We start from the raw sequence: 20,100 nt of genomic DNA, 5'->3' as shown, positions 1-20,100 counted from the left end.
GATAATTGTTCAATAGGGCGATATAGTCGCCCTCATAGATTCGAAACAATTGGCTTTATTATCTGTTGTCTATTATCCTAATTAGTTGCCATCCACTTTGTAACCCAAGTTAGGGTTCTCCATTTAGAGAGAAAAAATATTTGTTCTCCAAGTTAGGGTTTCTTTGTATTTGTATTAGTTGGTCTTCATAATAAGATTACTTAGAAGTTTCTTAATGATGTCTTAGATCTGTCTCATATTAGTTTTTGTGTGTGACTATAGGATTTCCTGTAGTTACACGAATCAATTACGAAAACATAAATCACTTAAATAATTTATTATTTAGACCAACAAAATGGTAAACTTGAAGAAGAAATCAACTAATTTTCTGCCAATACAACTCAGGATTCTCAAATTTATAACCGAAAAAAGAACAATACATTACATTACTATCAGTTACTAAGAATACAAATTGTTATTCTAATTGCAACCGTGTCGACCAATCTCCAATATGCAAACCACCATTTATTTTTCTTCATAAGCAAAATAAAGAACAAACCCCAGAATCCAACCACAATCCCCAAGGCAACAATAGCATACAACAACAATTTCTCTTTTGCATCCTCTCGATCAACTTCATCAGCTTCATTTCTAGGATTCTCATCGCTGCTACTAGTATAGTCATCACCATCGCAAAGATGCTCTTGAAGATATCCACACAACAACTCATTTCCAACGAATGATGAACCATCTAAACTCATTGTATCGAAGTGAATTCCTCTTGGTATAATGCCACTCAAATTATTGTAAGATAAGTTGAGAAATTCTAGATTGTCGATTCCTGTTAAAGATTCTGGAATGTATCCGGACAGCCTATTGTAACTTACATCAAAAGACTCTAAACCAGATATATCTCCAACACTCACTGGGATACTATCCGAGAAAAAATTATGAGATAAATTTAGCACAGCAAGCCCTTTCAACAAACCTATCTCTTTTGGGATGGTCCCATTCAGAATGTTACATGACAGATCTATTCCTGAACTATAACCGTACAAGTGCTCAAACTGTACCAAGATCCCCTTGATCACCATTTCTAATTGGAACGAGTCTATGTCATATACGTCGAGCAAGCGTGCGTTACTTGGCCTACTTAAAAGCCTCTTCAGGTTACCCATCTTCCTGGGCATTGTCCTGGAAAGATTGTTTATTGATAAGTCTAGAATTTGGAGTTTTTGCAAGTGAACAATTTCTTCCGGGATTGAACCGATCAACCTGTTTGACCTTAAAGAAAGGATCTTAAGGTTATTGAGTGAACCGATGGCAGCTGGTATACTTCCTCCAAAATTATTACCCGCTAAGTTGAGAAATTCCAAATTATGAAGTTTAGAGATGAAATCAATTGTACCTTCGAGATTGTTGCCATTTAATTGAAGAACTGCTAGACCTGGTGCTAGTTTAAGCTCATTTGAAATATTTCCAGCGAGATTGTTGTTTCCAAGGTTCAGATAATAAAGAATCGTGCAATGCCCTAGGATATTAGGGATAATCCCCGAGAGTTTATTATTGGAGAGATCCATAAAACCAACAGAGGCAAAACCTCCTGGGTCTGTGAGACATAGAGAAGACAGACTAGGACCTGAAAGCTTGTTACCAGATAAATTGATAACCGCACAACTACTTAACCTCTTTCCTGTTTCTATTGGAATTTCACCACTGAATTGGTTATTTGATATATCAATAAAATCCATTCTTTGAGGTAGAAGTGGAAGAGGACCATGAAGTTTGTTGTTCGACAAATCTATCCAATCAAGACTGACTTTCGAGAGATTAAAAGGGATAACCCCAGATAAGTTATTATGAGACAAGTCCAAGGAATGAAGATATTTGAGTCTGAAGAGACAAGAAGGAATAGCTCCAGTTAAATTATTATGAGATAACTCCAATAACCACAAATGAGTCAAATTACAAATTATGGAAGTAGGGAATCGTTTGAGATTGCACGACCCCAACAATAATCTCTCTAGCCTTAATATAGGGTACATGTGTAAAGGTTGATCTATATCTAAAGTTAGTTTATTTGAACTCAAATCTAGGGAAGTTAGGTTCATTTCATTAATCAGAGAGGCCAATGAAACATTACCCTCGATAGAGTTTTTAGAAAGATCAACAAATCCAAGATACTGGAGCTTTGTGATGCCACTAGGTATGGTACCTTGGAACTTATTGTGAGACAAGTCGAGATGGTATAAGTATTTTAAGTTGGAGATTAAAGAATGGACATCACCTGTTATAGAGTTATTATAGAGGGTCAGATGCTGGAGTTGAGAAAGGTTATAAAAAGATGGAGGTAGAGATCCTTGAATTGAACAGGATGCGGCTGAAAGACTCACCAGTGACGAGACATTCGAAACTAAATGCAGAAACGAACCATTTACTTTGGTTCCTGATATCCAAAGTTTTTGAAGTTTAGGCCATTGATGTTTGAACATCCTGGTTAGATCGACATGAAGATTTGGATTATATGTCACGTCAAGCACTTTGAGTTGAGGAAGATGAGGGATTGCAACTGAACCATGCAGCTGACAGTTGGATAACTCAAAAATAGAAAGTGAAGTCAAATTAGCTAGCTGCATTTTGAATGGAGAAGCGAGTTTGTAATTGTAATTCATTTTGAGAGATGACAGACGTGAGAAGTTGTGATAACTATTGACGGCGAAAAGTGGGCCAGATATGCTGCAAGAAGAGAGATCAATATCTCTAAGATTCGAAAGATAGGATATATGTTCTCCAAAATTCTGTTGTGAAGATATGGACGCCTCATATAGATCAATGCCTCTCAATCTCAATACCTTTAGATTTACTAAACCTTTCAACCATTTGGTAGATGATGATTTAATGCAAGAGGTGGACAATTGAAAATGATGTTTTTCGGAGCAAGACAAATCAAGGAACTGTAGAGATGATATGTTAGTGAATTGAGTGGGAATTACTGCTGAAAAGTTTGAGAAAGAAAGATCAAGATGATTCAGTTTTGTTAGACCGGAAAACTGATGAGGGATTTGCGACTCTTGAAAATCATTGTAGCTAAGATCAAGATACCCGAGGTGAATAATGCTGAAAAGGGAAGGAGATATTCTACCTTGAAGGGCAGTATTTGGTATCTGTTTGCGAATATGGGTATTCGAATAAGAGTTTTCAGCTATATATCTTTCAATTTCTTTGTTCCGAAGGTCGATGGAGGTGACATGAAAAGATTCATTCGAACATGCAATCCCATGCCAATCACAACAGTTGTCATTTAGGTTTCCTTCTTTCCATGAGGCTAAACGATTTGAAGGATCATGCAAAGCGGATTTGATATCTAGGAGAGCCCTTCTTTCCGTCGCATGGCATCCAAGACAGAATAGTGGGAATTCAGCAATGCTGACCAATAAAAAGAAAATAAAATGGAGATAGATAAAAAGAAGATGAAATGGTGTTATTACTTGAGTAACTTTAGTGAATGAAGACATGGCTTACTGAAAGTGGATGAATTTTAATGATTGTTGAAGGGTTTTGTTTGATGAATGAATTTGCAATATGCCTTAGACATATACTACGTAATATTTATAGCTTCTGATTGCATAATAACTCTAAAACTCCCACTTGTTCAATTATTAGAGATTTATCACTTCATTGACTACCCAGATTAACCTTGACTTGGCAATTTATTTTATTTTATTTTTATTTTTGTAAACGATTTGGCAGTAATATTCTCGGATTTGATTAGTTAACTCTCTAAAAAAAACTCCCCTCAAATCTCATCTCACATTCTTAGCAAACATATTGAATTTATAGTTCACCAACTGCACAAAAAAGAAGTAATGAAGAATACAACAATTAGATTAAATGAAGTTCATCGGCTCACCATACGAGACTCGTCTGATTGCGAGACATGCACGCAGCACGTCAATAGATAATTGAACATGCAAGTGCTAGCTAGGCGCCAAACCATCTATGACCCACTTAGAAGAAGAGCAACATGTTGGAATTCTAGATAAACTAAACTACAAAATAAACATGGACTAACGAAGTGTGAATAGTATTCACATGTATTATTGTTAGAGTCAGTGGTAGTTGGGATAAGTGTTGAATCGTTGATTCACACGTTTAAGTATTGGTTTAACTGTGTAAGTATCTATTTAAGAGACCAAACCATTCAATGAAATGGTTTAGTCTCTGTAAGTTTTTATTTTGTTCCTCTCTACTCTCTATATACCTTGACTTTTATCACAGCAGGGAGCATTTTTTTTTTCTTTGTTGGGTGCTTGAAATCTATAAATTGCACTTGGTAATGGTTGGTGCAACTACTTGGACCAAGGGATAGCATAAAAGTCGCATACAATATTGAAGAAGAAAAAAATCAATGTTTGTTGAGCCTTATGGTCCAAATGAAAGGACATCACACTGTATCTGTGTCATTTTATGGAAGCACCCAAGATTCGTGCAACTTGAGTCTAGTCATTTAGAACATCTCAAGGGGATAGTTGAAACTTCATAAATTCAAGTCCAGTATATTTAAGTGAGTCATTGATACTTCCAGGTAGTGGAAATTTTTCATGTATCTACAGGTCATGCCAATTAACCCCCTAGGAACAAGGGAGTACTAAGCTCCAAACCGTTTAGTATTTTACACGTCAAGCTGTGGTAAGAGTTAATGTAATGTTCTTGTGAACTAGTCTTGTGCACACATCTTATTTACTATGCAATTTGGAATGCATCTGTTTTAGTGTAGGAGAAATGAATGGTCAAAAGAGGTCCACATGTATCTCTTTATTTGGGTCATATGTTGACCAAGTTAAAAAACAGAAACAAATTATCTTTGTTAATGAAATAGAAGAGATATAGAGGAAATACTTTCCCCATCTCCATTTCACTAAAAAATCTGTCCAAAAAATCAAATTTATTCGACCAAAACTACAAAAATTGGTATCAGAGCCAAAATCAATCGAATCTTATCTTGATAGTAGAAAAAAATCGATCAACACCCAATCAATCAAAAATCAGCAACATTAAAAGTTCTAAAAACTAGATCTAGAAAAAGAAAAAAAAAAAAATTCTTCATTAATCTTCAATGAAATCAATGACAAGTTCTAGCAACTCAAATATATACATTCAACAACCTTCAATACCACTTTTTCATGGAGAAAATTATAATTTTTGGGCCATCAAAATGAAAACCTTATTCATGTCTCAAGATGTGTGGGAGATTGTTGAAAATGTGTACGATGAAATTGAAGATACATCAACCCTAGAACAAACCCAAAAGGATTTTGTCAAGTTGTCGACAAGTCTTAACTGTCTTATTAAAATCTCAAGATATTTATACAATGACCGGACTTGGTCTTCAACACACATGACTTGAACCACATGGTTTTCCCCTAAATATCTAAATATATATTATTTCCTAATACCCTACCTCAAGATGCAGTATGGAGGTCACGAATTCCCATCTTGGACAAAAAAAACTGAAACTGAGCTTTTCCCAAAGCTTTTGTCAAAATATCAGTCAATTGCACCGTTGTAGGAGTATACGAGGGTGATATAATCTTTCTTATTATGGCATTTCTGACAAGATTATAATCGACTTCTATATGTTTTGTTCTTTCTTGGAACACTGGATTCTGAGCAATGTATAATGTTGATTGACTATCACAAAAGAGATTCACCCCAGAGTATAATGAACTCCAAAATAACCAACTAACTGTTTCAACCATTTTAGTTCATATGTTACTTCAGCCATAGATCTATATTTTGCTTCTGTTACGGAACGATAAACTGTATGTTGTTTCTTAGTTTTCCAGGACACATGTGAAAACCCAAGAAGAAGAAATCATCATGTTTATGAACGTCTAGGTAATGGACAACTTTCCCAAAATGAGTCACACCAACCTTTTAAACTGAAACCACTATCAGAGCGCAACAGAATTCCCTTTCCTGGATTCGTCATCAAATACCTAACCACACAAAGTGCTGCTTTCCAATGATCCACTCTTGGTTATTGCATAAACTGTGACAAAATATGCATTGAATAAGCAATGTCTGGTTTGATGGCTAACAAATAAATCAGATGACCAATCAATCGCCTATATTTCTCTACATCATTTAATATCTTGCTTTTGCCAATGCCAGCTAATGAATTGTCTGCATTGGAAATTCTGCAGATATTGCTCCCAATAACCCAGTTTCCATGATAATATCTAATGCCTATTTCCTCTGGAATATGTAGAATCCTTGTTTACTACGAGCCACCTCTAATCCTAAGAAATATTTCAACTTTTCCAAATCTTTCATCTTGAAACATTGTCCCAAGTAAGTTTCAAAGTTATGAAAAGAAACCAGATCATTTCCTGCCACAATCAAATCATCAACATAAACCAAAACATTAAGCTGCATTTTTCCCTTCGTCATAGTGAAAAGAGAATAGTATGAGTATAACTATTTAAATCCATAGTTCAAATATGTTGATAACTTTGCAAACAAACACCTAGGTGTCTGTTTTAGGCCATACAATGAGTTCTTCATTCTACAAACCATATTAGGGTTTCATTTGGAAAATCCTGGAGGTATCTTCATTTACAGTTCTTCCTCCAACTCACCATGAAGAAAGGCATTATCAACATCCATTTGATGCACTTACCAATTCTTGACTGCTACAACGGCTAGAAAAGTACGCATTGCCGTCATCTTTGCCACTGGTGCAAATGACTGATTATAATCTAATCCTTCCACTTGATGATTCCCAAAAATTACCAACCTTTCTTTTAAATGTATCAAGTCCATTTTCATAACGCTTTTGTGTATAAATCCATTTGCTTACCTACACCTTCTTACCAGGTGGTAAAACCTCCAAATCCCATGTTCCTTATTACTCTAAGGCTCATATTTCTTCATCCATTGCTTTTTTTCCAACCCGGATGTTACATAGCCTCTTTGAAGATCTTGGGCTCATTTTCATCCGTTATTGCCGCAAGATATTTTCTATGCACAACATAAAATCGATCACAACTAACATAATATGTCAAAGGATAAGGTGTACCTAATGATGATGATTGTGTAGGTTGAGTTGAAGGTGGACTATTTTCTCATATTGTATGCGTCACAAACCCCTTAAGTCTGCTAGAAGGAATTTTCTGACGTTTTCCTTTACCCGTCTCACCGATGTTATTATCTATCAAGACCTCTGCTGAAATATTTATATGACTAAGATTAGATGAATCATCATTTTCATTCTCCTCAGGTTGTTCTTGGACACCTCCTTCTAGTACTTCTGTTTCACAACTAATGCTAATTTGAGACTCGTCGGTGCTTTGTTGTGACTGTAACTTAGACTGTGAAGGTTCAATAAATTTCCTAGGCACTTATAATTCTTCTCTATCCTCATCATCACTCCAACAGGCTTCTGTATGCGTCACAAACCCCTTGAGTCTTCTAGAAGGAATTTTCTGACATTTTTCTTTACCCATCTCACCGATGTTATTATTTATCACGACCTCTGCTAAAATATCATTATGACTAAGATTAGATGAATCATCATTTTCATTCTCCTCAGTTTGTTCTTGGACACCTCCTTCTAGTACTTCTGTTTCAGAACCAATACCAATTTGAGACTCGTTACTGCTTTGTTGTGACTATAACTTAGACTGCGGAGGTTCAATAACTTTCCTCGGCACTTATAATTCTTCTTTATCCTCATCATCACTCCAACAGGCTTCATTACTTGATGGAGTAATATTAGTTGACTGTCCATTATTGGTAGTCATATACGTTCATAGAAATCTACATCCCTTGACACTAAAAAAAAAATTGTGTCCAAATCAAAAAATTGCCATGCCTTTTTACCAAATGGATATCCAAGAAATACACATTTCCTTCCTCGACTTGCAAACTTATCACCTTTACTGTTTTTATTATGTACATAACACAAACATCCAAACACTTTCAGCTGATCATCCGAAGGCAGCTTACCAAACATAATCTCATACGGAATCTTGTTATTAAGTAATGGTGTTGGTGTACGATTAATCAAATATGATGCAGTCAAAGCACACACACCCCGGAACTATATTGGTAAGTTATTTTGAAATCTCAAATCCCTTGCAATATTTATTATATGTTGATGTCTCCTCTCAACTCTCCCATTTTGTTGGGGAGTGCCAATACAAGATGTCTCAAATATTATCCCATTAGACTCAAAATATCCACGCAAATAATTAAATTATGTTCCATTATCACTTCTAACACATTTGATTTTCTTGTCAAACTGACGCTTAATAAGAGCAATAAACTTCAGAAATATCAATTCCACTTCAATTTTTGTTTTGATCAAATAAATCCATACACCTCTTGAAAAATCATCAATTATTGGTAAAAAATAATGAGTTCCACAAGACGATAGTTTCTTGTAAGGCCCTCATAAATCTAGATGAACCAAATCAAATATACATCTAGCTTTACTCCGACTAACAGAAAAACTACTTATGTGATTCTTTGGTAGTGGACATATATCAAAAGCATTATTATTTTTCCTAAATAACCTACTCGCAGCAGGTATCTTTTGTAATACTTTCTTCGATGGATTTGCCATTCGTTGATGCCACGGCTCGTATGAATCCCCACTAACCGCAAACACTTTTACTGGAGGTACACCAGAGAAAAAATATACTCCACCTTCTCTCTCACACACTTCAATCCTCTTCCTCACCAACCGGTCCTCTATAATACATAAACTGTTAGTACATTGCGCAACATGAACCGACTCATCGATCATCTGTGTGGCCGAGATTCAGTTACATGTCATATTAGGCACATATAGAACATTCTCAAGCCTCAAACCACCAGGAAGAATCATTGCTCCAATTTTATCAGAATTTGCATACTTTCCATCTGGCAAGCCTAATGAACATGTCTTAATTTACTTTACTTCAATCATGTCTTCTAAATTACATGTGACATGATTCGTATCCCTTGTATCCATAATCCAGGAAGCACGATTTTTTGTACCTTGCAATTGAATTTTTGATTTGTTTGAACTCAAAAACTCAAGCTCTTGTTGTAGTTGTAGTTGAGATGCAGTTACTCTAACCAAACCAGTTCCATCTGCAGGTGACACACCACTTGACTGTTGTGCTGCTGATACGTTCAAGTTATTTACCCTGACATGATTGTTGCTGCCATATCCTCTGCCTCTTCTCCCGGATGCAAAACCACCTCGACCACAACCTGTAGCCCTGCCTCCTCTGCCATATCCTATTTCACCCAGTGGTATCTCTTCCCACCATTCAGGATAGCTAATTACTTGATAAAAACCATCTGTAGATTTTCCTTCTCGGTTACAATGCTTGCAAAACTTAGCAGCATCATAAGTGTTGGTGTTTTCTTTTTGATAAGATTGTACCTTAAAGGGCATAACGTTGTCTTGCACTTCTCTAGATACAGGAATGTCTCCCATTGTTAATCATTCAGAATTAATTATAGACCGGTATGGAATAGATGACAAAGGATCTTTTTCCAATAATTATTCACTCAGAGAGCCATACATAGTATCTTAGCCAATCAAAAATAATGAAGATAATCTTCATCTCTAAAAACAGTATTATGTGTCGCAATATTACAGGTGCATTGACCACACTTTCATTGTGGTATTTTCATATAAGTCACTAGTCCATACCATATCTTGTTTAATCTCCCATAATATACAACTATATTTTCAGACTTCCCTTGTTTACACTCACTCAAAGAAGATTTTAGTTGACATATTATGGTTCCACTAACAACACAAAATTTCTTTTGTAAGTGTATCCAAAGGAGACCGGCATCATCATAATCTCCCAGCATTGATTAGATGGAAGAATCGAAGGTGCTGTTAATCCAGGAAACCACCATGGAATGTACAATAATACAGACCTCTATCAGATTCAGATCCTCATTTTCTTTGATGGTGCCGTCAACAAAACCAAACTTACGCTTGGCTATCAGAGATCTTCTAATGGATCTATCCCATTCATCGTAATTAACACCTTTCAATACTATCGGGGTAATAATAATACCAATACCATCACTCGATCCTAGATGATACACCGGATTTTTACGTGGTGAATCATGTACTGGATCTTTTCCTTTCGATCCCTTTGATGTTCCTTCTTTTACCATCGCTTAAAGAGAAGTTGAAATTTTTTTAGGGTTTGAACCTGTCTCTAGAGACCATGTCAAGTTCTCAACAAGTATTAACTTTATCATTAAAATCTCAGGATATTTATATAATGATTGGACTTGGTCCTCAAGAAACATAACTTGAACAACACGGTTTTCACTTAAATATTTAAATATAACTTATTTCCTAATATATTTACTTAAGGAGAGTAGGAACAAGAATATAAGAGCATCCATGTATATTCAACAAGGAGTTGGAGACACTATTCTATCCAGGGTAATCCATTCACCTAAAGCTAAAGAAGCTTGGGATCTTCTACAAGAAGAATATGGAGGTAATAAGAAGGAAAGAGAACTAAAATTAAATTTATATAAAAGAGATTTTGAAAATTTGAAAATGAATGAGAATGAAAGTTTGAATGATTTTTCTTCAAGAGTTGTTGAAGTTGTTAATAATATGATGATGTGTGGTGAGAAGATGGAAGAGAGAAGAATTTGTGAGAAGATATTGATTTGTTCGTCGGAAAAATTCGAACCCATTATTGCGGTTTTGGAAGATACTAAACATTAAAGTCACAAGAATTATGGGCTTCTTTGAAGGTGTATAAACAAAAGGTTTCGAGCCATTCGAAAAAAATCAATTGAAAGTGCATTTCAATCAAGATTGAACTTGAACTCTAAAAATTCATTTATGAAGAAAAATGAGTACAAGAGTGATGCTCCATCTAGCTTCAAAGGTAAGGGAAAATTGAAGAAAGGAGGAGCAAATTCCAACAACTACACAGAGAATGTTTGTTCACAAGTACCAACATGCAATTTTTGCAACAAGAATGGTCATTTGGAGAAGAAATTTTCCAAATACGAGTATACAAAATTTTCGATCAAATGCGAGTCTACAAAATGAAGATAAATCCTGCGAAATGTATTTTCGGGGTAGAGTCTACGAAGTTCTTGGGGTATATAGTATCGAAAAAGGGCATCGAAGTAGATCCACTAAAGGTGCAAGCCAAACTAGACATGACATCTCCAGCCACCATAAAAGATGTGCAAAAGTTAAATGGGAAGTTAGCAGCTTTGGGGAGATTTATTTCTAGATACTCGGATAAATGCAAACAATTTTTTCATATTCTAAAGAAGGGAGCGAAATTCGCATGGAGACAAGATTGTGAGAAGGCACTCAAAAAATCAAAGAATACCTCATAAAGTTGTCAGTCCTACAGAAACCCGAGCCAGGAGAAGAACTATTAATTTGTCTCGTAGAAACCTCAAATACTGTTAGTGCAGTCTCACTTCGTTCGGATGAGGGAGTAGAAAAACCAATTTACTTTATCAAGAAAACTTTCAATACTTCCGAGAGAAATTTTTCAAAGATTGAAAAGCTAATATTAGCACAACTGAGAATCTACTTTCAAACCCATAAAATCAAGGTTCTGAACAGAACGCCGATAGAGTCAGTGTTGGAAAATGTGAAAAGGGTAGGAAGAGTGGAAAGATGGAATGCTCAAATTGATCAGTTCGAAGGCAAATAGAAAGTTCAAACATCGACGAAGTCACATGTGGTCGCAGAATTTCTAGATGAGTCCCCTTCGGAAGAAGATGAAGGTGTAAAAGGAATGATGGACATATAAAAAGACTGTCCATATCCAGAAGATCTTCTAAAATAAAATTATCCCCGAAGATGGGAAATATTCGTTGACGGGTCTTCTAACAGTTCGGGAGGAGGAATATGAATTGTATTCACTTCTCCAGGTGGAGCAAGAATAACCTACTTCTTTCGATTGTAGTACGCGGTCACAAATAATGGGACTCAGTATGAGGCAGTGATGCATGCATTAAGATTGAGTATCGAAATAAAGTTGGAAGATGTAAGGATAACTAGTGATTCCCAGTTGGTGATTCGACAAATCGAAGAAAGATACAATGCGAGTGATTCCACGATGCAGAAGTACTTACATCTCGTGAAGCAATATTCTGAAAAACTACCAAATAAAATTAGGAGAAACATATGTTGGAATATTTTCAACACCGCTTACCAAAGGGGGGTCCTGGGGGGCATCGCCCCCCAGGCTGTTTGAACTGACGGTTTTATTTGGCCGATAAAAGCCTGTTCGAAAATTTCGAATCCAAAAGACACCATTGATGTCTGTTGATGAAGGAACCCGACGTTTCGTGAATAGAAACCTGTTGGCGAATAAAAAACCTATTCCCAACAGGTGCAAAACCCTTTATAAATAGCTTCTCCCAGTTTCGTTTAAACATATAAGAAAAATCAATCTGTTTTCTCTGTTTCAAAAAGCATCATCAGAAATCAGAAATCTCTTTGTGTGTTCTTGATTGAATCAAGGGGTACAAACCTTGAATTCAGTTTTCGTTGCAGGGCTTTCATTGTATCCTGAAGGCAATATTTCGCATACCTGTTGTAATCGCCAATTGTTATTGGGAGGGTAGAAATATTTGTCTAAAAGAAATTTATACAAGCCTTGAAAGTTTTGGAGTGCAACACTTTCTTCTCTGATTCATTCATCCTTTGTGAAACCCAATTTTTTCCAACAACATATGCAGAAGAGATAAAATGCATGTTGATGCTCTAGCTTTCATAGATTCAATGATTATAAATCCCGAAATCAAATATGTCACAGCTGAACGCTTACTACAACCATCTATAAACAAAAAAGACGAAGGAATAGAGCTTATGCTCTTAGAGAATGGCAAAGGGGAAGCAAAATTAGGCGAAGAGGATTGGAGAACTCCATTGAATTAATATTTGGCGAAAGGAGATTTACCTCGTGACAGATTTGAAGAAAATAAAATTAAAAGCAAGGCAACAAGTTATGAGTTACGAGAGGGAATTTCGTACCGAAGATCCTTCTTAGGTCCATTATTGAGATGTTTTTCACAGAAAGAGGGAATTGAAGTAATGAAGGCTATACATTATGGTGATGCAGGGAATCACAGTGGCACCAGATTGTTGGCTGTGAGAACTAAGGAACAAGGGTATTTCTGGCCACATATGCACGAAGATGCGTAGAAAATTTCTAACAGATGTGAAGCATGTCAAAGATGTTGGAAATGAATACACGCTCATGCCACGAGCTTAAACTCAATATTGAGTGTCTGGCCATTTGCGATGTGGGGCATGGACATAGTTGGGCCTTTTGTCACGGGATCAAACATCAAAGATATTTGATAGTAGCAACAGACTACTTTACTGAATGGGTGGAGGCAAAAGCTGAGAAGCACATTCGTGATAGTGATGTATGCGACTTTACCCTCGAGTACATCATATGCAGATTCGGGATTCCGATGCAAATTGTATCTGACAATGGAAAATAATTCGAAGGAGAGAATATGATGATGCTGATTAATGCGTACAAAATCCAATCAGGAAAGTCAACTCCGCTTTACCCTCAAATTAATGGGAAAGCGGAGGCCACGAATAAAACAATAGCAACCACATTGAAGAAAAACTGGATGGGCATCATAAATCCTGGTGCGAGCAGATTCCGAATGAGCTATGGTCATACAGAACAACCTGAAAAGATGCTACAGGAAATTCACCCTTTTGTGTAGCTTATGGAGTAATCATTCCAACAACCGAACGAGAAGCTTGGGAGAATAATTTAAATTCGGATCTAATTCTCGCAAAACTGGATAACTTGGAAGAAAACCGAGAAACTTCACTTCGGCATATGGTGAACCATCATCAAAGGTTATCTTGGGAATATAACAAAAAGGTGAAAAAATGAAGTTTTGAACCTGGCGAGCTATTACTTCGGGAGATCCCACCTTACCAAAATGGGTCGGAAGGAAAATTGGAGCCAACATGAGAAGGACCTTGCATAATAAAAAGAATGGTGGGAAATGGAGCCTATAAATTAATAGATTGCGAAGGAAAAGGAACAAACCACGAAGGTAATCCAATATATGGCGAGACACAAAGGCAAGATCGAAGGCCGACCACCCTTGAAATCCAGTTTATATCAAGAAATATTATCCTTAAAAATTGTTGTTGTTTCAAATAAATAAAAAGAGAAGATATGTACTTATCAATTGATTCAGTATATAACAAAAAATATTCTCTCATATGATTCACGAGCAAACGGCGCAAATGAAAATCAAGTATACAAGTAAATGAAAATATAAACAAATATACAATTAATAAACGGGCCAAAACAAGACCTCTTCAATAGGCCAGTAAGACGTCATTAGGTGGCAGCATAAGACCTCCAAATTCAAAAACTTTAAAACCTCTACCTAGGGAGGTTGGGGACCCAATTTATGGCGTGTACCCTAGATCGCACATAGTGTAAGAGGCCCATACGTAAAACCTGACTCACGTCATAATTGGATAACCTCAGAGACATCAAATAGGGGCTATGATAAGACTTATCCGCCGAGGGTCCCTCTTTATGATGATGGTATTCGATAAGGGGTGCAAAAATATAACCAAGGCGGTTGAGATACGGGTGCTTGGGATTTCAGGAGCGTTACTGGCCATTACCGCTTGGCAAATCTTTGCTATGATGCACTCGGTCCCAAAGAAACCACACTTAGGGTGTGACCTCATAACCATGAGCCATATCGGTGAAGGGATATGGGGTTACGAAAAAAACTGACTGTTGGCATGAACGGATGAGAAAAGCTCAACAGGCGTGTTAGAGGTAACTTTCTTGAAGGGACAGTCAGGGGGAATATGGAGGGACGAAACCCTCCAAATTAGGGAGTTGCGTGATCATAAAGACGACAATATCACGAGACTACTAATCACGGGAATAGTTGGGCCTGTCGTATTGTCGCAAAAATATCCCGACGAGTTAATAATACGATAGCTAAGGGAAAGTTAATGGATCATTATTTGTAAGTATAATGAACGCCAAAGACTTCGTAGAGATGATTAATGCTCTAAAATAGGGTGAGGCGCAATAAAACTTTAATTATGAGGCACAATAAGACCTTGAAATGGGAATTTCACAACAATCAAGGGCAACTAACAAAAACAAAGAAAGCCAATCATAAACGAAAAGAATAATTTGAGGCACGAAGAAAATAAATAAGAATACGCGGGAAGAAAACATATTATCCCGACCAAAGTATTCTATTGCACGCGAAATTCGAGCATGATATTAATTATCCACACATTTATGATTATATTAATTATACTATTACCAAGATAAATATATTAATATGCAGGGATAAACTTAGAGGCAACAAGGAACAAACAAGCAAGCGAAGAAAAGCGAGAAGCAATTCATTAAGTCCTTCTCAATATTAAACTGCAGCAATTGAGTTCGGAAATCCACAACTTGCTGAAGGAAGGATTGCTTCCCGTTAAGAAGAATGGAGAGATCGTATCTCGCTTTTTCGAGATCTTGGTCTCGAGCTATAAATTCAGATCTGAACACTCTACAATAAGGAAGGTTTGAAGTCAAAAACAAATGATAAAAGAAGCCAAGAGGCAAAAATAAAGGTTAACAGTCGCACTCTTCCGGTGAGCGTTATCAACTTTCAGATTCTCTAAATGATCGGTCACAGAAAAATGTTTAGCAGCAAGAGCAATCAGTTGTTGCCTCAAGCCTAAATTCTCATCGCCTGCAGACTGAAGCTCCATCAGCTTCGTCCACAAGTCCATCTTAAGACCTTATATCGCATCAAACCGTCACAAGGTGGAATCCAAGGAAAGAAGACGAAAGAAGAAACATAATAAATAGGCTTACCTGCCACCTCGCGGATCCTCAATCAAAAATCCTGTTTGTTGGCAGCACTCATCTCGGCAGAGAGTTTTTCTTCGATCTCCTCAATCAAAGACAACGAATGAAGAAAACCATCCGAGAGAGCGATACGACGCCCTGCGAAGAGTTTTAATAGGACGAACACGGAAATGCAAAAGCAACGGCTGGAAAAATTACGCACCATTACCTCAAAACCAGCTTTCTGCTTGATCAATAGAAAACAGTAAAATAAGAGATGATTTGTAGATAATGTATTTCAAACTTAAATTCAGGAATTGATTCTTCATTTGATTGAATTTCTTTTACCAATCCTTCAACTTCTTCTTGTTCTTCATTTTGCGGATTAGAAAAAAATTTAGAATGATTAATTGTTACATATTTCTTTGTGCGAGTCATCTTTGATTGACGATCAAATTTTCACGAATCGGATGTCAAATTTTTACAATCAAATTTTTGGCGACGGTTTCGCAAGTGGGATCACTTAGAGAAAAACAAAAGATGTTTAAGTTTAAAATTGATTTTAATTTTTATTTTTAAATTAAGAATAAGGGTGATTTAGTAATATAAATTGTTTAAGGGCATATAAGACATTGGATACTCATTAGACACACTTATAAACACATCTTAGTTAAGACAATAAATATGTATTGCCCTATAATTTTTTAGTATGCCCTCACTTTGAAATGTCTAGATAATTCAGGGAACATACTACGGGCTTATATTTTGTTGGGCTTGACTATCGAGTCTGTGTTGCTATCTCAACAGAATAAGAACCATCTTTTGGGAACCATGACTTTTTTGGGGACCATGGTTCTATTTTGGGTAAAGACATTGGAAGTAATTCTAGGTCACGCCATATCTAGTTATTTATTTAATATCTAATCTACCCTCATAATTAGTTTGGTTATGATTAGTAAAATAGTTTAGTTAAAAACAATTAGTGAGATCAAATTTAAAGATGGGTTTATTATTAGTTGAGTAAATTATTATGAGTAGAATTTTTGTGAGATTAGAGTTAGAAAAGATGAAGGAGAAAAACATGGAAAATAAAAAAAAAATTGTTAATCAAAACCGGAGAATGAGTATTTGGGTGAACAGTATGTTGCAAACTTAGATAATGTATGTTTAATTGGTAAAAATTCCCCAAAAATGTAAGATATGGAACTGGATTTTGAACATTTCGGTTAGTTATATGAAGAAAATAACCGAACTCATCTGAAGGTGTAGTTCGGTTTCCTTGTGAGGATGAACAAGTAAACGAACTCATCTGATGGTGTTGTTCGGTTTCCTTGTGAGATGAACAAGTAACCGAACTAGTTTGAAGATGTAATTCAGTTACTTGATCCAAAAACGCAGGTTACCGAACTCCATATCAATGGAAGTTCTGGCATGCAGCGTTATTTTCGGTTGGTTCGCAACTAACCAAACTTTACGTACAAATTAATTTGATATATGTGTATAAGGTTCAGTTGGATCTCAAAGTGCATGCTTCTGCGATCCAACCGAACTCAGATTAGTAAGTTCGGTTGTTTCTTAAACTTGAACTTAGAGCATAGCCAACCGAACCTAACAAGCAAAAAAAATCTTTCTATGTTTTTAACCCTACAGTTCGGTTACATGGAGGTTTTAAAATGTTTGCGATCGAACCGAACTCATTGGTCAGTGTTCGGTTCTTACAGTACTAAAAATAATGGGAATAACAGTAAGGTTCGGTTACATAAAAAAATTCTTTCTATGTTTTTAACCCTACTGTTCGGTTACATGGAGGTTTTAAAATATTTGCGATCGAACCGAACTCATAGGTCAGAGTTCGGTTTTAAGACTAATAAAACCAATGGGAAAAGTGGTAAGGTTCGGTTACATCCTCAAAATTGCTTTCTATTTTTTTTAACCCTACAGTTCGGTTACATGGAAATTTTACAATTTCTTTGCGAAACAACCGAACTCTACAGTTCGGTAACTAAGTTCTGAATCACATAGAACCGAACTGTTATTCGTATTCTTCAGTTTAGTGAGTTCGGTTAGGAACCTAGGGAAAATAGAAAACACGTTCTAACCGAACTCAACACTGTAACTACCATTTCAAGCCTATTTTGATGATTTCTACTCAATTGAATCGATTAAAAACAAATTAAAATGAATGGGTTTGTCGAGAAATACCCGCGAATCGATGAAAAATAAAATTTTATGAATCAACGATGAATCGATGATGAAGACGAGTTTGAAATGAAGAAGAAGAGAGGAAGAGGAAGACGAGTAGGGAATGGGTGAGTGGGTGCGGCAGTTTTTTTTTAGATTAGGGTTAATGTATCACGGTTAGGGTTAGTATTAGGGTTAATGTTAATTAGGTTAAGGACAAATTAGTAAACTTGCTAAGTAGGATTATTGTTTGGACATCCCTTATCATTGTAGGGTAGGTGGCCTAATAAGACCATGGTCCCAAAAAAAAACCATGGTCCCCAAAAAATGGTTCGAGAATAATCATCTTAGGGTTTCAGTCTTTCACTTTGAAATCTCTTCTATTCTCATATCTGTATTCGAAATTAAGGGGATTTTTAGTTCTCCTATTATATTGAGCTCTGATTGCACCCCATCTGCTGAAAAATAAGCTCAACATCATCTTAATTAATCAGTTCAAACAACAAAACCCACCAAATAGCTTCTGATGGTTTTGAATGGGAAATCCCGTGGTGGAAGAACTATCTTTCAATACTCAATTGAGTAGCATAATGATTTCTCCTCTCAAAACAATTTTGTATTTAATTTTAATACTTGTACTAGCTCCGCCACCAAGAACCACCGAGATAACCACCTTCAACATCACTCAAATCAGCCTTTTTTGGATACGACTTACACTTCAAATATCGAGTTTGATTTGAACAATTTTGTTCATCAAAACGTTTATGCAGCAAACAAGTGGTGAAATTAAAAGGACTAGTTGCACTTGATCATCAACTACGTGGTGTCTGGAGGTAGGAATCAAATGTAATTATCTTGAATGTTTTTTTTGTGTTGCCTTTGGATTATATTAATTTTTTCATCTATTTTTTTTAACACAAAAACAACTTTGTTATGCCTGCAGGATTAGGTTAGTTCTTATTCTGTTGAGGGAAATGGAGAAACCTTGTTAGACAACAAATTCAAAGTAAGAGGCAGGTGATTCAAGTTTGTTAGTTTTCTCTGTTTATTTTCAACAATCAATTAGAAATTGAGTTTCGAGTGTTCAAGTTCACCAGGAAGAGAGATTGAATTTGAATTTGAATCAAAACTGATTGCTTGATCATTCTATTTGTCTTTCTTTCTTTTGGATTCATTTGTTTTCCAAAATAACTGCTTCTGACTAACCATGGTAATTCCAATCATAAATAAATGCAGGATTAGGTTGATGCTCATGCCATGGAAGATGATGGAGAGTAAAGGAAAAGGAGAATCAAGTTTGGCTTTAAGATGGTTTTATCTGGTTAATCTCAAAAGGAAAATACAAGTTGGTTAATCTAAACACCAAATTACCGGCAGTTTGATGAGGTATATAGAAATAGCACTACAACTTTAAATATAATTATTTCAGTTTCAACTGCTAGATTGAAATCTGGGCTTACCTTAAACAAAGAATCCTTGTAGATTTTGAACTATGAATTTATTCAATATATGCTCCGATTTGTTTTGTCAAATTTTTGGGTATTGCGACATTTTGATGCGCACTGATATACAGTGAATGAAGTCCCAACACAGAACACTACTGCACATTTAGTCTGTCCATTTGGCTTAGCATCTTGTTTCGCTTCAGCACAGGCTCAGTATAGCCGAGGACATATGTACTTTTATATGTTGTTGATCATCTAAAGCTGGGTCATATCTGTCTATAAGTTCGTGGATTCAATTATCTAGTGGTTGGCGATAATGAACTGCCTCTTGGATAATGGTTAATTTCCCTTGAGAATAATGTTCTCTTGGAAACCTTATTATTATTCAAAATACAATAGTTATTAGGGAGATAATTCTCCTTATTCTAAATAAGGGAATGCAAATCATAAATATATTCTATTACACCTCCTTAGTCTGAACGGGAGAGGAGCAAACGTTTAGACTAGACCGAAAACGAACAAATAGCTGACGAGGGAGTCCCTTGGTGAAGATGTCAGCATACTGGTTTTCAGAGGGGATGTGTAGAACATGAATGTCACGAATACGAACTCGT

General features: G+C 36.0%; 1 protein-coding gene across 1 annotated transcript; it reads right to left on the bottom strand.

The window, feature by feature from the left end:
- Positions 1-431: 431 nt before the first annotated feature.
- On the bottom strand, positions 432-6,804 carry LOC113337092 (receptor-like protein EIX2). Its single transcript, XM_026582779.1, has 2 exons — positions 6,662-6,804; positions 432-3,405 (listed from the first exon to the last, which is right to left on the bottom strand). Exons 1-2 carry the CDS (start codon positions 6,802-6,804, stop codon positions 432-434), a joined length of 3,117 nt encoding a protein of 1,038 aa, XP_026438564.1.
- Between the last annotated feature and the right edge of the window lie 13,296 nt (positions 6,805-20,100).

The sequence above is a fragment of the Papaver somniferum genome, unplaced genomic scaffold (genome assembly GCF_003573695.1).
Source record: "Papaver somniferum cultivar HN1 unplaced genomic scaffold, ASM357369v1 unplaced-scaffold_158, whole genome shotgun sequence".
Taxonomy (NCBI): domain Eukaryota; kingdom Viridiplantae; phylum Streptophyta; class Magnoliopsida; order Ranunculales; family Papaveraceae; genus Papaver; species Papaver somniferum.
Note: the sequence above shows the minus strand (reverse complement) of the source record. Positions and strands in the feature narration are given on the sequence as shown.

Coding starts and splice junctions, on each gene's coding strand:
- LOC113337092 (XM_026582779.1), bottom strand. CDS start 6,804: ATGGACTTGATACATTTAAAAGAAAGGTTGGTAATTTTTGGGAATCAT. Junction 3,406..6,661: donor GTTGTAGCAGTCAAGAATTG/GTAAGTGCATCA, acceptor TTTATTGGTCAG/CATTGCTGAATTCCCACTAT.